Genomic DNA, 15294 nt, shown 5'->3' with positions numbered 1-15294 from the left:
GGTTGGAACATCCACTACACAAACCTTTTGCACCAATATTTTTCCACTAACAATGAAATCAGTTTCCTTTGTCCTCTCTCAAAATGTCTACATTTACACTTTAATCAAAGAAAACTTTTGGCGGCAGCAGCAGCACCTTGCAATCTTCCCTACTAGCTTACCCATTAAATTTCTGTGGAGCCCAACAGAGAGGATTCCAAACCATGATCATATGATTACAGGGCACTTGGCAAGCAGTTGTAATTACAAATAGATTGCCAAACAGACAGATCACTATCACATGATCATAAGGGGAAGCAGTGGAGCCCTTTCCAAATCATCAAACGTCAAACTATTATTAAGCCATCAGTCATTAAATAAAGACTTCCTGTATGAATCCGTCTTCGGTTCCTGTTTAGACTATACCACTTTCTAGTCAAGACCCAGTGAATTGCAGCTTCAAAGCAATTCAAACATCTTTAAAATGGTGCCTCTCCTAGGATTCCAATGCAAAGATGTACTGTCTACCTTCATCTCTTCCCTCCGGCATTAACTCGAGGTTCCCTGCAGTATTCGCCCTTCCCTATTGCCATAGAAGCTAACTTGGAGATTTCAGAACAGTCATAATCTCTAAACTATTTCATTGGGCTTTTACTGAGAGGAAATAAAATATTGCTACCTAAATTTTCTTGAGCTCCTGGGAAAAAGGCAAGCTCATAAGTTAGTCAAATAAAATATAAGATTGCTTTGTTTGTATGCCTGTATGAATTAGAACAGAATAACTAAGAGGCGGAACTATTTCACTTCTGCCTTAACTAGCTAGCTTTTCTCCCATGAAGTTCTTAGTATAGCTGCGTAGGCTTAGACAGTCAGATGTTTTCAACCTTCAGCTGTCCATTTTTAATGTGAGAATAATAAAGCTGATCATCCTTGGAATGGCCATGGCTTGCTTAGTATCTGTGCTTTACAACAGCGTTGATACTAGAACACTGGCTATGCAGCCAACAGTGAAAAAGCATGAGAATCCTAACACCCTCAAAGAATCTTCTCAAGCAGAAGGACTGGAAATGGAAATGGCTCATTGCTGTCAAAGAAACAGCCCAGGTTTCTGACTTCCAATGAAAGATGGCCAAATGATGATACACCCAGGGAAGGCTCCCTGATGGGGTTTTCTCTGAACTGTTGCTTTTTCAAGTGACATTCCTTTAGTTTATATGACTCTCCTGGGTTAGGGAGAGTCCTAGAATCACCCCATAAGATCCTCCATACAGCATCGGTCTGCAAGAAGCTTCAGAGCTGGGCTTCAGAGAATCTGGTGAGTGATTGAGCTTGGGGGTGGGTGGCATGGCTACAATCACTTTATTGTTAAAGCAAACATTTTGGAATTTATTTTTCAAATAGACAATAAGTTGTTCCTTTCATTTCTTAATCACTTTTTAGGATTATTTATTTACTTAAAAGAGGCTTGCTTATTGTTAAACAAAAAAAGGAGGGATTGCTGAAGGCAAGCACTTTGATGGAAAACATAAGGATAGAAAGTTGTTGTTTTATTTTACTATTTTTAAGTAATTTGTAGCTTGGTTTCCTTTGCTGTGGTGGTTAAAACTTTCCGTTTTTTATAAACTCTGATTGGCCAGAAATTCTTAAATGACCACAAAAAATTTACTCTTTGACCATAATGAGGAATTAACAAGATGGAACATGGATTTGAGCAAATATGATGTGTTTGAAAAATTCTTAAATAAAACTCTGCAGATCAATTATTAGATCAATTATTTCTAAGGATGTTATTAAAAAAACTACTTCAGAGATGTAATTATGTGTAAAAAAATATCAAACTACTAAGCAATTTCAGAAATAGCTGACAACGCAAAGGACTGAATTGCAACTTTGGAATACAAATCTGACACCAATCTTTATGATGATGATGGTTTAAATATAAATCTCCCAGCATCATTGAAAGAAATGTTCCAAGAAACCTGAAATTTTCAAGAAGACAAGTTTGGAACTTTTTCTTCATGGATACTAACAAGGGTGAGAATTCCTTGAGGAAAAGAGAAGTCTATAATTACTTGATAGATATTCCAAAGAAGAAAAATATTTTATTTTATGAAGATAAGCTGGAAGGAGTGGCTTAAATTTAATGAGTTAGAGTAAGGATGATTTTTTACCAGTCTGATATATACTGTATAATTGAAAGTTTTAAAGTAAAATGGGTTTGGCAATGTGCTTTTTCCCCCTTTATTATAATACTTAAGTAATTCCTAAAGCTTGTAAAATATTGAAAGAGTATTTGAAACTATTTCTGTTATGAGGAAGTTTAAAAAGGACATATTAGAATTTGTTGATTTTATAAATATTGTTAAAGAAAATTTTAAAATGCATGTTAAAAAAGGTTTTTTTCCCTTTAAGTTTAAAGAATTAAAAAAGTACAGTGAGTTTTGCTAATATAAATGATGATGATCTTTAAAGATTAATATGAACAAATAGAAATATATATATATTATTTACCACAGCAAAGATAAAAAGTAGAGATGATTAAATTGATTTCTTTACTCTAAGAAAAGAATACAAATAATTTTGTTTTTATTTGGAAACTGCTTCTAGATTTTGTACTTATGGAAAAATGAAACTTTGGTTTTGCTGATTAGATAGGTTTGTTCTTATAGAAATGGCTATTATATATTTTTGTATAAAAGTAAAAAGTTGAGGTTATAATGTTATTATCTCTACTGTGCTAAAGAAAGTTGGAAATCAACACCTTTTTTTCTTTTGCCCTTTTTTTATCCCACACTCTCTTTTTCCCTTTTCCTGTCCCCTAGTTCCCATTATTTTTATTTTCCTTTGTATTTTATATTCTTATAAACTAATAAAAAGTTTGAAACACCCCCTTGCCCCCCCCCCCCAAAAAAAGCCCAGGTTTCTCTCTAAGTCCTGGCAGAATATATTTTATTTTCTGCTTTGGCACACCCAAAAACGTTTTTATAAAATTTTAAAACAAACTCATGGCAATGCTAAAGACCATCATATGGACTGTGAGGGCTCTCATTGTGACATCCAAATCTCAAATTTGGTCATTGACATCCTAGTCCAGGCAGTTCTTCAATTTCAATCCAATGTTGTGACATTTCCTTTGTGGCAACAGGTGTTTCCTCCAAAACTGTTGTCCAATACTTATTCAACAAAGGAAAGCAAACACTGAGAGCAACACATTTTGGCTTCATTCTACTAAACCTAAATTAAATTTTGCTAAAGATATGTTATGTTTATAAACATTTATGGTCCAGAAACATAAACACGATACTATAAATAAAACTATTCCCCTAAACCCCATTGAAGATGTTACCTAGCCTGGTTAACGAAACGTTTGGAAACCAACCCACAAGTCGCAGAACGAACCTTCACCCTCATCCTACACCCAATCTACAAGTATTCACCACTATTCCAATACTACTTCTTTTCTTCTTTTCCTTCTTTTGAAACAAAAAAGTCCTGTTTTCTCCCCTAAGTTTTTTGTTTTTCCACTTCCAAACATCAAATCTCTAGTGCTTGATCTCAGCAATCAAGAAAAGAAGAACCAGCTCTTTTGAGAATATTTTGATTACAACAGTACACTGTTCTGATTATTTTGCCAGAATCGTAGAGCATATCATGTCATCTTCGTTAGTCTTCAGGCTTCTTTCCCTCTTGATGAAGCATGAAAATCAGGAACAGGCTCCTGTCGTACAATACCAAGCAGCTGAAAGTTAAAACACCCTGGTGCTGACTTACCACTCCTTGAAGGGTTGGAGGGATCAGGCCACAGTATACTGGGATGAAAGTGCTGCAGACACAGGCCTAGGAGAGAGAGATGGGAAAACACCATGTGAAATAAACAAACTGACTAGAGAAGCCTGCAGTATTTGCAGAAGATAAATCCAGGCAGAGCATGAAGAAAGAAAGGAGAACTTCTATAACAAGAGTAGGTCATATCAGCTCTGCTGGTTCCTGGGAGATAGGCATTTAGGGCTTCATGTTGAAAGCTTCTAAAAAAGCCCCAGAGTTACAACTTGCCTGGACAAGCTCTTCTTTGGAGTTGAACTCCGATACTATGACATTTTCTCCATCCGAAACCCGGGTTAATGAAATGCCCAAATGTCCGCTGGCCACCTCATGTGCATTGCCTGGTAAGGTTTTATATAAGCAGGCACGGATGATTTTCACCAGGTTGAAGGACGGGTGTAAAGGGCCAAGAAACCTCTTCCGGGCCTCTTTGGAGACATGGATGATATTTCCTCCAACATCACCTAGTATGAAAAAAATATATAAATTTTAAATGATTAGGGATAAATACATAAATATTTTATTAAGATTATCTTATTCTCATTTTTATTCTTAAATTGTTGGATTAATATCCCACATTTTTCTACTATTTCAAGGTAACTTACATGGGGAGATTTCCTACATTTTAACAATGACTCTGCAGCGAACATTGGACTAAGACAAGGGTCTTCAAACTTGGCAAGTTTAAGACTTGTGGACTTCAACTCCCAGACTTACTCAGCTAACATGACTGGAGGAGGAATTCTGGGAGTTGAAGTCCACAAGTCTTAAAGCTGTCAAGTTTGAAGACCCCTGGACTAAGAGATGGTGACCACCAAAGTCTCCCAGTGAGTTTCCAGGCTTGAGAGTGAATTTGATGTGGAACTCCCCAGTCCTAACCCAACTCCTTAACTAGGCAGCGCTGATCAACATCCCAAAAGTTATATATTTAATATAATACACATTCATCCAGACTACATATTTTTTATATTTTTTATATCTCTTGATTTAAAAATTAGATACCTCAGTCTAAGTGGACATTTATAGTGCTCACTAAAAAAATTTAAAAATCAAACTAAGTAATGCTGCAGTTTTCAAAGGCATATCTTTGAAGTTTACAAAAGCATTCTTTATATTGATACAACCCTTTCTAAAGGTAAAGTTATGCCTTCAAGTTCCCCCACCATAAAATGTGGCCCAAATATTGATAGAATATTAAAATGATAAATATAGCATTCATAACTTTCTAAGGATTGTTATTTAATCTATAAAATACTCAACAGGAAGCAGGTTACAATAGAATTCTCTTTTATCCAAATTAGATACCAATTCTCAATCATGGTAGATTCCATTCTGCTCATAGTTTTTGGCACCAAGAGTATAAAGAGTTTTGTTTATAGTTCTACATTATACACACAAAAAGCTACCTAGCACATGTTAGTTGGACATGATATAAGTTAAACAGCTAAATAAACTGCTTTGAGTAGCAAGAAATATGGTTTCCCTAAAAGTATACATCACTTGTCAAGTTTTCCATCTTGAGCTCAGGAGTACATCAGAGATTTGATACCGCTGAACAAATCATCTAACCCATTGACAATGTGTTAACTATTAAACACAGCACTGTTTTCAGGACAAGGTTGTTGTGCTGCCCAAAGTTCTCTTTATCAGCCATCTCTGAGCTGGGAAAATTATCTCATTGCAAGTTGACCTTTTCCCCTGAGACCAAAGTTGTTTACCTTACATTGTGTTTCCTGCTCATCATAAAAAATATACTCAAGGTTAAGCAGAGCTCAACTGACTGTGTTATAATAAGTTATGCTATTTTTTCTTTATTGGTAGGCAACGTTCCCAAGACACAGACCTTTCAATCAAATACCATCCCTAATAGTCAGCAACAGTCACCTGATTGAAAGACACATGCCTTTCAATCAAATACCACTCGTAATAGTTAGCAACAGTCACGTTATATAGTTTTATTTTAGGGTTTTGTGCTTTCAACTTAGATTTGACTCCTGACAACTATCTGGGCAAGTCCACGTACAGTGAAATTTTGAATTTTCAATATTTCTGCACACATATGACCTCAAACGTGGTTTGTTCTCCACACAAATCCTATAACTAGAGAGAACCCAATTAAAGAAATTGCCAAAAAATGGTCAAAAGGTCAAAAACTGGTTATTTGTGTATGTCAAAAGTACATGAATCTCTAGGATCATCAATTTATTTGAAGGGGAAATTAAAGCCAGCTGTTTCAGTCAATGGGACTGGAAGACTGAGTGAGCAGTTCACCCACAAGCAATAGGAATCATGTCCCTCTCTTAAGCCACACTGGTGATGTGTAATCAGCAAGGGCATTCAACATGTGTTATCTTTCCAAAGGAAGAAAAGCTACATATGTATAGCTATATATATATGTGATGTCATATGTGATGATCTCCTGGATACAGACCCTCTCACTGTATGCTGAATCAAGCACTGTCAGCATGCTTTGAAGGGGTAAGATTCACCCCGTGGTTTTCATGGTAAGAAATAACACTTCAGCTGTATCCTTTCAGGAAGAACCAATGTACTTCTCAGAACACACAAATCTTGCCTTTTAAACTTCTGGTTCTAGTTTAGCTATATAAATTCTAAATTTCCAATTCTAAATATAGGCCATCAATTCTATTACTTGTCTCACTCTGTTTCTCATTGGTTCCAGCAAATTTCAAATTAGCTTGAAATTAGGAGAAGGAAAGTTTCCATGTGTACTCAAAAATGACCCATCATTAACCCCACACAATAATGAAATTGCAGCATCCTTTTTCAACAACAAAACCTGCTTCTTTGTTTTCTGAAATAGAAATTAGCAGCAATTTTTAATCTCTGCAAATTAAATTAAAAGAGAATAATGTTTAAACTGGGATAGTTGTTGAACAAAATGGCACAGCTTTTTATTATCGAGGGCTCTACGAGTACATTTATAGAAATCAGAGAGCAATTGCTTCATTCTTGGCCTCCCCTTTAAATTGGAGTGAGTCAGAGGCCTGATAGTAGAAAAACAAGGAAACACCCTTTTTCACATTTCCTCTGGGGTACTCTAGCTAAAAATCTTGCTGAAGTGTGTGAACTTTCTTCTAACAGTCTTCTGGATTTTCCATGTGGTTTTTCAGAAACTGTAGATGTTCTTTATGGGAGCAGTGACTTTTTCTTTGCCATTCTGTCATGCACACCATTGTTGTTCAGTGTTTTCCTGATGGCAATCTTATGAACACTGACATTTGTCAATGCAAGAGAGGTCTCTTGGTTCCTTGGATAATAACCTGGGTTTCTTTGAAACTTTACACATCTTGCTCTTGATATAATTTCTTTTGGTTGACCACTACTAGGGAAGATAACATTGGTGTTGAATTGATTCCATTTGTACATAATCTGCCTCATAATGGTGGAGTCCAAACACTTAGCAATAATTTTGTAACCAGTTGAGCATTTTTAGAAACCTCTTTCTTCGAGCTTCCATATGCTTCTACATGCCTACATGGTCAAGGACAGACTTTGATAATGAATAGTCAGAATTCTATTTTTTAAATATGACAGGAGGTCCCACACTCATACCTGATTATCATCCCAATGAAGCACTCAAAATTCCCCCTTCAAATAAACTGATAATCCCAGAGCATCACACATTTTGCCCTACATTAATAGGTAATTTTGGATAATTTTCCTCAATAAATGAACAAGTATAATGTTTTTGGCTCATATGTTTAATTGGGTTCTCTTTAGCTAGATTTAGCACTTGTGTGGAGAACACATAACATTTCAGGCCATGCTTATGCAGAGATATTGAAGATTCAAAATGGTTCACACATTTCTAAGCACCATTGTGTGTCCAGATACCAATGGTCAACTGACTTCTTCATTTTCAGTCTATCAAATCATATTGATTATGATGCATGCATAAAGGTATTTACTGAGAGCTGAATGAATATACATGAAGATAACTAAATAAATACTGGACTATTTGGGTAAAGCTGTATGCAATATCTGGCTGCACCTGAATGACATGTGTCATAGTTAAAACAATCCAACCTATATACGATAGCCAAGTTGCACTTTTAATAGTTGGATTGCTGGGATGTAACACAAACCGATCACCAAATTAAGAGAAGACATAAAAGAAAATGAACAGCTTCTCTTCACTGAATATGCTGGAGGGAGCATGGCTTGGCAGAACAAAAAGAAATGCTTCAGTTATTGAAAGCACATCATCCTGTAACCTTGGCTAGTGCCAAAATAGCCTTAGAAATTGGACAGATATAGATTGAACTTCAGACTTCCTAGAAGAGAACCTAATTTTGATGTCCTGCCAAAAGGGATTCGATTTATTTAGATAGATTCAAAGAGACTAGCAGAACTGAAGATAACTCAACATGCGTAGTAACCTTGGAAAATGTCATCTATGTACATACATACACAAACTTTGGCAGGAAAGATCAACTCAGCAAGCTGAGATATGAGAATGCCAGAGAGGATTATCAATGAAAGTTAAAGAGGTCAAAAAAAATGGTGGAGTAGGAAGAACCTAGTATTTAAAAAAAAGCTTGATAAGTATCCCTAATATTTTAATTAGTTCACATTTCAAGTGCACCACTTTTAAAAAACATACCGTTTTGTATCTACCTAATCACTCTTCTTCCCAATATTATGGGTCATCATCTCCATATCTACAGGGGAGATAACCTTGGTTCTCACATATTCTCACATATTCAAACCCTGTGAGGCAAGTCGGGCTGAGAGAGATGTGACTGACCCAAGCCCACCCAGCTGGTTTTCATGGCTAAGGTGGGACCAGAACTCACAGTCTACCAGTTTCTAGCCTGGTATTTTAACCACTAGACCAAATTGGCTGAAATTTTTACAACTTCCTGAGACTTAAATCAGAAGAAAGATGTTGAATCTGAAGCACACAGAAGCTCCTTGGTCAGGAAAGGTCAATTTGATCTTGAAACAATATTTTGGCAATATTTAGAAAACAAAAGAATTTAAAATATCATTATACACATATTAAATTTATCTGGGTAGACACTGACAATACACATTTTGGAACCTATAACTCTTCTTGGATATGTTCCACTGCAGAGTAAAGGGTGCCACTTCAAGCCAAGGACATTCCAGCTTCACTTGGAATTCCAAGATGTCTTTCACAGAGGACATTTAATCATATGAAGCTTTAATCAGTCCAACAGGAATACAACATTGTATTTTGTTTGTGCGAGTTTGTGCCAGTTGGAAGAATAGTTTCCAACTCCATCTCCTTGACTACAGGTTCCCCACAGGGCTGTGTCTTAAGTCCACTACTGTTCACCTTGATAACCCACGACTGCTAGACCAAATCTGCTATGAATCGTATTGTGAAATATGTGGATGACACGGCAGTGGTGGGTCTTATGCAGGACAACAACGAAGATGCTTATAGGGAAGACGTGCAGGCTCTGGTGGACTGATGCAATAAAACTAACTTGTTTCTAAATGTTAATAAAACAGGAGATAATTGTAGATTTTAGAAAGAGCCGACATTGTCATACTTCACTCAGTATCAAGGATGCAGTCATAGACGTGGTCAACTAATATTAAGTACCTGGAGGTGCATTGGTCCCTCCACACATCATCCTTAGTGAAGTGTGCAAACCAACTTCTGCGTTTCCTGTGTTGGATGAGGAGAGCACATCTTTCTCCTTCTGTCCTGGCCACTTTTTACAGAAGCACAACTGAGAGTGTTTTAACAAACTGCATCACTGTTTGGTTTGGTGGCAGCAGTGCCTCAGAGAGAAAGTCCATTCAGAGAGTGGTAAGCACAGCCCAGAAGATTATAGAAAGCTCGGTTCCTGTTATTCAGGATACTGCTTATAAGTGCTTTGTGCTTAGAGCTCAAAGCATTGTTAGAGACCCCACACACCCACTTCATGGTCCGTTTCTGTTGTTCCCCTCTGAGAGGAGGTTTCAAAGTATTTCCAGTAGGACTATCTGATTCTGTAACAGCTTTTTCCCCTATGCCATCCGTCTGATCACAAGATTCGTTTTTCTCACCATGTACATGTATACATCCGAACTAGACTGTGTTGTTTCTCTGTGTCATATACTATATGTAGTTATATGTATAATTATGTATTTATGGATGGATATATTTATATTTTTGTCATGTTTATGTAGTGTATATTGAAGGCGGTGAGCCTTTAAGAGCTGTATACAACAAAATTTCATTTAATGTAGTGTACATTAGTGTACATCTAAAGTGACAATAAAGTTATTCTTCTAAGTCTTCTATTGGTGAGAAAACACACAAACAGCAGCAAAAAACCCAAACGCTATCTCCTGAGATTGCCACATATAATTATTCATATAGTATATGAAAATCCTTTAAGACTGGCTGTACTCATGAAAGGTGCATAATTTACATTTCATATTTGCTTAAATATTTCCAAATTTTCAAAATGTCTTCTGCTTTACATCATACATTGATACAGAGAGCATGTTCATGGCCATATTTAAACTCAGAATACACCCTTCAAAATATAAACGAAGAACTGAATACAAGTCATTTTTTACATACTGCCCTAAGCAGATCATTAGTTGAGCTATGCAATTAAAAAAAAAAGATTCGAAAGTGCTTCTAACCACAGGAGAGCACATGGATAGTACTGCCCTGCTGAAAACTTAAAACACTTGAATTTTTCCAGATTTCCCTATGACCCTGAAAAAGAGGCTGCAGTGGCTTTAAGGCTCAAATTAATTTTAATGAATTCATTCATTAAAGCAGCTGTATTTTTTTTTTCAGCCTCTTCTGGAGGAAGTCTTCTTTAAAAACAGTAGGGAGCTGCCATGCTTGTGCCAGGTTCAAACCACTTTTTCAAAACATTTCCAAGGTGTACAGAACCTTACCCAGTTGCATTCTTCAATGGCCTGAAAATTTGTCACATAGAAGGCAGCAAATCACCCAGAGAACTGGACACAGAACAACAGATTGAAGTTGCCGGAAGGTTTAAATATATTCAAGCACACATAGTCAATCTGGGATGGTGGTATTTTAAAATGAGTTATTTTACCCTTTGCAGCTTGATGGTCTATGCCTTTAATGTTGTCTCTTTTGGACAAGAAAATGAAGATGGATGTAATTATGCTAGTGGTACATTCAGGGAAGGAAATGCTGCACAGAAAATAAATCTTTTTTTTGTCCTTTAAAAAATAAAGCTTTGAGATAATCAGATCCTGACATTACTGAATAATAATGTTTTGCAGAGTTGCAAGGGTTATTATATAAGTTTTAAAAATGGAACAAACAGTCCAGGGAACAAGCATGTGGTCGATTTAGAAAAACCTCATGCTGCAGAGAATGTCTGGTCTAATATTAGCCTAAGACATGCACATGATTCCAGACAAATTTTCAACTGATTGTCTGATTGCACAATGTGATATTGTATACTAGGGATATAATGCAAGGAGAAGCCATTCTATAAATTACCGTATTTCTCAACACAAAAGTTTTATGCCACTTTTCATAACTCATCATGCTTCACAACCAAGAGCACCTAACAGTCTAGGAACCATTCACATACAATGTGAATTTTGCAAATTTCTGACATATTCTTTTTCTAAACTATCATCTGACCTTCCCAAATTGGTTGTGTCATCTTATTCCAACAAGATGTGCCAAGGCTATCCTAAATTACTTGATGACCCTTTTCTGCACTATTTGGCAATCTGTTTAAGATTATATCCTTCTTCCTCTTTTCACATACCTCACATTTGTTCTAATTATCTCTTTCATAACCCAGTCTTTGTTTTCACTGAACTGTTCCCTCTGCTTCTGCAATAGCAAAAGGCAGCAACAGAAAGTGTCCAGTGACATACACAATATCGACCAAAGCACAGCTTGGAAATAACATCTACAGGATGTACCCCAAAGGCAAAGATATTTGTTTCTCCCAGGAGAAGTGAGGGGCAGATTTCATTTAAAACCCTTTCCTAACCCAGCAACTCCAGTGTCCCTGTGCAAGTCCTATTTGCTAATTTGAAATTATAAATTTAACAGAGGAGAAGATACTGTCCTTGAAAATGGGAGGCAAAGCCCACTGAAATTATTAAAACCTAGAAGTGCTAAATGATCACAATTTGTTTTAAATCATCAGCCAATGAGAATTTGAGAGTGGGAAGTGGGATGAAGCAAGTATTACACATAGGCATAGAAAGGTACTACCAGGAGTATGACAGAATCATTCATTGTGTGATTTGACACAAATTCTTAACATTGTGTGATTTCTTCCCATAATGCACCATTAAAATGTTCCCAGGTAATTGGCTGCAACAGACGTTTGTTCTGTAAGCAAGAAATATATCATTGCTGCTAATACTTGTACCCAGAAATGTTTTGACCAGCACTTAGAATTATCAATGTTGTAATGAAAACTACCATTAACCATTTATTTAGTCATTTTAAAAATGCATATGCTGCCTCTCTCACAATTTGTGACACATCATGGTGTACAGTCAAGAAAGAAGAAAATCCGAACAATAAAGGTAAAAACAAGCACTGTACCAAACAAAAAGAAAATAAGTACCATACATGAGAGCCTGGTGATAGCAATGCATTCTTATCATCAATAATTCTGCCCAGTGCACTTGAGAAGAGCTTAGTCTTTATAGCTCTATGGTCAACAAGGGTGGGGCCATCCAAACCTGCAGGATGAGACCTCATTTCAAAGTACGGGTGCAGTAACAGAAAGGGACATCTCCTAGGTTCCATTATATGGCACTGTGCCTTCAGAGATGTGACCTCAAGCATGCCTACTTTGTGTGACCTTATAGAAAGATGTGGGAAAAGGTGGCACTGCAAAAAACCTAGTTGTGTGCTACATAGGCCATTATAAGATGTATACCTGGAATTGCACCTGGAAGCCAGTACAGTTCATAAAATAGCAACTTGCTTTGATGTACCAACACATATTAATTACCGTATTTTTCGCACCATAAGACGCACCTGACCATAAGAGGCACCTAGGTTTAGAGGAGGAAAACGGGCAATGACAAAGACAGAAGAGGCGGGGTTCAGCACTGAAAAAGGACCCCGCCACCGCGGCCTGTATTTTTCGCTCCATAAGATACACACAGTCATTTCCATCCACTTTGTGGGGGAGGGAAAGTGCATCTTATGAAGCAAAAAATACAGTAATATCCCCACTGTTGCATTCTGAACCAGTTGCATCTTCTGGATATCTTCAAAAACAATCCCATGGAAAGGGCATTGTAGAAATCCAACTGGGAAGTGGTTGAGGCATGAGTAAATTGTGAACAGGGCCTTCCTTACCCAAAAATGGGAACCAAAGAAAAAGTTGTGCAAAGACCCTCCTGACCACAGCTGCCACTTGCTCTTCATGTAGGAGTGGAGAGACAAAGAGGATTTCCAAATTTTTGAGAAGGGGGCAGACTACCACTTCTTTCAGAGCCTGTAGAACCACCACCCCTCTTTCAAAGACACCTTTTACCACCACATGGATCCAGCTACATGTTGCTCTCCTGGATGCCTTGGACCAGCCTGAAACTAAAACAGAGGTGGACAAGCTGACAGATCCAAGGACAGATCCCTGTCCACTCCCCTCAAGGTCAAACTCTTCCCAGGTTACTATTATGCTAGATATGCCTAATTAACATCCAACTCAGAATGAATCTAAATTACTTTGTCCAGGAAGTGACAAAAATAACCCTCACAGAGGTCTTGCTCTTTCGGTTTCTCCTTATCCAGGAGATATGATCACCTTAAATAAGGTCACTGAATGACAGACTCAATAACAGAGAACATTTGATTGCTCTAGCCCAAAGAGTTCTTCGGGATGCACAGAGCAGTACACCCACACGCCTCCAATTCAGTCTAAAGCTGTTATTAGCTGCCCATTCCAAATATTGGCTAAGGTCTCAGTAGAATCCGAGCATGCCTGAAGAATAACCACAAACTCCTTCTAAAATCCAAAATACACCTGAGGCAGGCTAATCCAACAGGTCTTCCTTGCTGCAAGATGGGGCAGACAACTCTGGGATTAACAGTGAGTAATCTATCTATAACAAGGGCGTAACAGAAACCCCCCAACTATAGATCACATTGCCACTGCCCCAAGACAAAAACCAGAACTGGCCTGTTACCCCTTGCATACGTCAGGTATTCGATTATCTAGGGTGGGTCCATATTTCCCAGGGAGGCCACGAACAACTGGACTGCTTCCAATTCTATGCCCTAGGAAAGAAAAATTAAGTTTCCCAAGATCACAAACATGGAGAACACTATTGCCAATCCAGCTATGGCATCCAGCACCTTACATAGGGAAGCAGCTGTGCAACGGGAAGGTTAGTACAGTAGTAGCAATTCCATTCTGATCCCTTAGAAACAACATCAAAAAGGGTTCATATCTGCACAGCACCAATTCTAAAACTTCCAAAAGTTTTTTTGATACATTGGCTATACCTTGCCCGTGCCTTGGTGTTACAACCGATGTCATACCTAAAACTCAGGTTGTCAAATTTCTGATACAAGCACCCTGTTTGATGATTCCTCCAGATGCTTCCCCAGATGCCTCTCCAGATGTCAGTTCAGAGGAGGATGAACCAGTCCTGGGCACTTCAGGAGGGGAGTTGCTCAATGGTTCTAAGCAGCTGGCTGAGAGTGATTTGGCTGAAGCACAGCTGCAGCAGGACAGCCCTGACACTTCAGGTGGGAAAAACATACAGCTGCAGCCAGTTAGTGAGGAGGAGGAGGAGGAACTGCCTTCTGCACCTGATCTGAGAACAGACAGGGCAGAGAAAAGGCACAAGCAGCTGCTTCTGCCCCCGCCGCTGCTGCTGCTGCTGCCGCCGCTTCTGCCCCCGCCGCTGCTGCTGCTTCTGCCCCCGCCGCCGCTGCCGCTGCTTCTGCCTTCCAGTCCTGCCGCATCCAGCCGGGCCATTTGCAGGAAGAGGTAGGCGCGAGGCGGGCGAGCTTTCTTCCCCCTCCTCCCCCCCTCCCCGCAAAATTTGGGCAGAAAATAAACCGTGATAAACCGTGATTAAAAAAACCATGATAAAAAATAAATAATTTTTAATAAATAATTAATAATAAATAATAAAAATAATTTGGCTGTATTTTGGCTTGAGTTTGGCCGCAGAGCCAAACTGTGATCTGGCAACCCTGCGCCCCATCCATTATATTAGTTCCGCCATCTTATATTAGCTCCGCCATCTTGCAGCCTGTGCCACTTTCTGGTAGTCAGCAGACTAAGGCTGGCTTCACACAACGGATTTTGACACAAAATTGGCTGTGGAATTCTGCATCAAAATCCAATTGCATTTAATATGTTAACTATGTTTTCTATGGTTTTTTTGGATGATCAGGTATCGTTATTGTTATTTTATTTTATGTGCGGCCCAAACCAAATTTTCATCTTCTAATGTGGCCCAGGGAAGGTGAAAGGTTGGACACCCCTGCTCTAGATCAAGGGGCATCAGGCTGGA

At 38.1% G+C, this 15294-nt stretch overlaps 1 protein-coding gene across 2 annotated transcripts in view; it reads right to left on the bottom strand.

The window, feature by feature from the left end:
• The window catches only part of PNPLA2 (patatin like domain 2, triacylglycerol lipase), a 50968-nt gene that overhangs the window by 20779 nt on the left and 14895 nt on the right, over positions 1 to 15294 (bottom strand). For both annotated transcript variants that reach the window (XR_015740878.1, XM_026706608.2), the window contains exons 2-3: positions 4033 to 4265; positions 3751 to 3816 (exon numbers count right to left, since the gene is read on the bottom strand). Coding sequence is in view for 1 of the 2 variants with exons in the window: in XM_026706608.2 (XP_026562393.1) it covers positions 3751 to 3816; positions 4033 to 4265 (299 nt within the window). In the remaining variant the exon portion in view is untranslated. The remainder of the gene's footprint in view (positions 1 to 3750; positions 3817 to 4032; positions 4266 to 15294) is intronic.

This window comes from Pseudonaja textilis, chromosome 1, assembly GCF_049901715.1.
Source record: "Pseudonaja textilis isolate UNSWEBS1 chromosome 1, rPseTex1.2, whole genome shotgun sequence".
Taxonomy (NCBI): Eukaryota; Metazoa; Chordata; class Lepidosauria; order Squamata; family Elapidae; genus Pseudonaja; species Pseudonaja textilis.
Note: the sequence above shows the minus strand (reverse complement) of the source record. Positions and strands in the feature narration are given on the sequence as shown.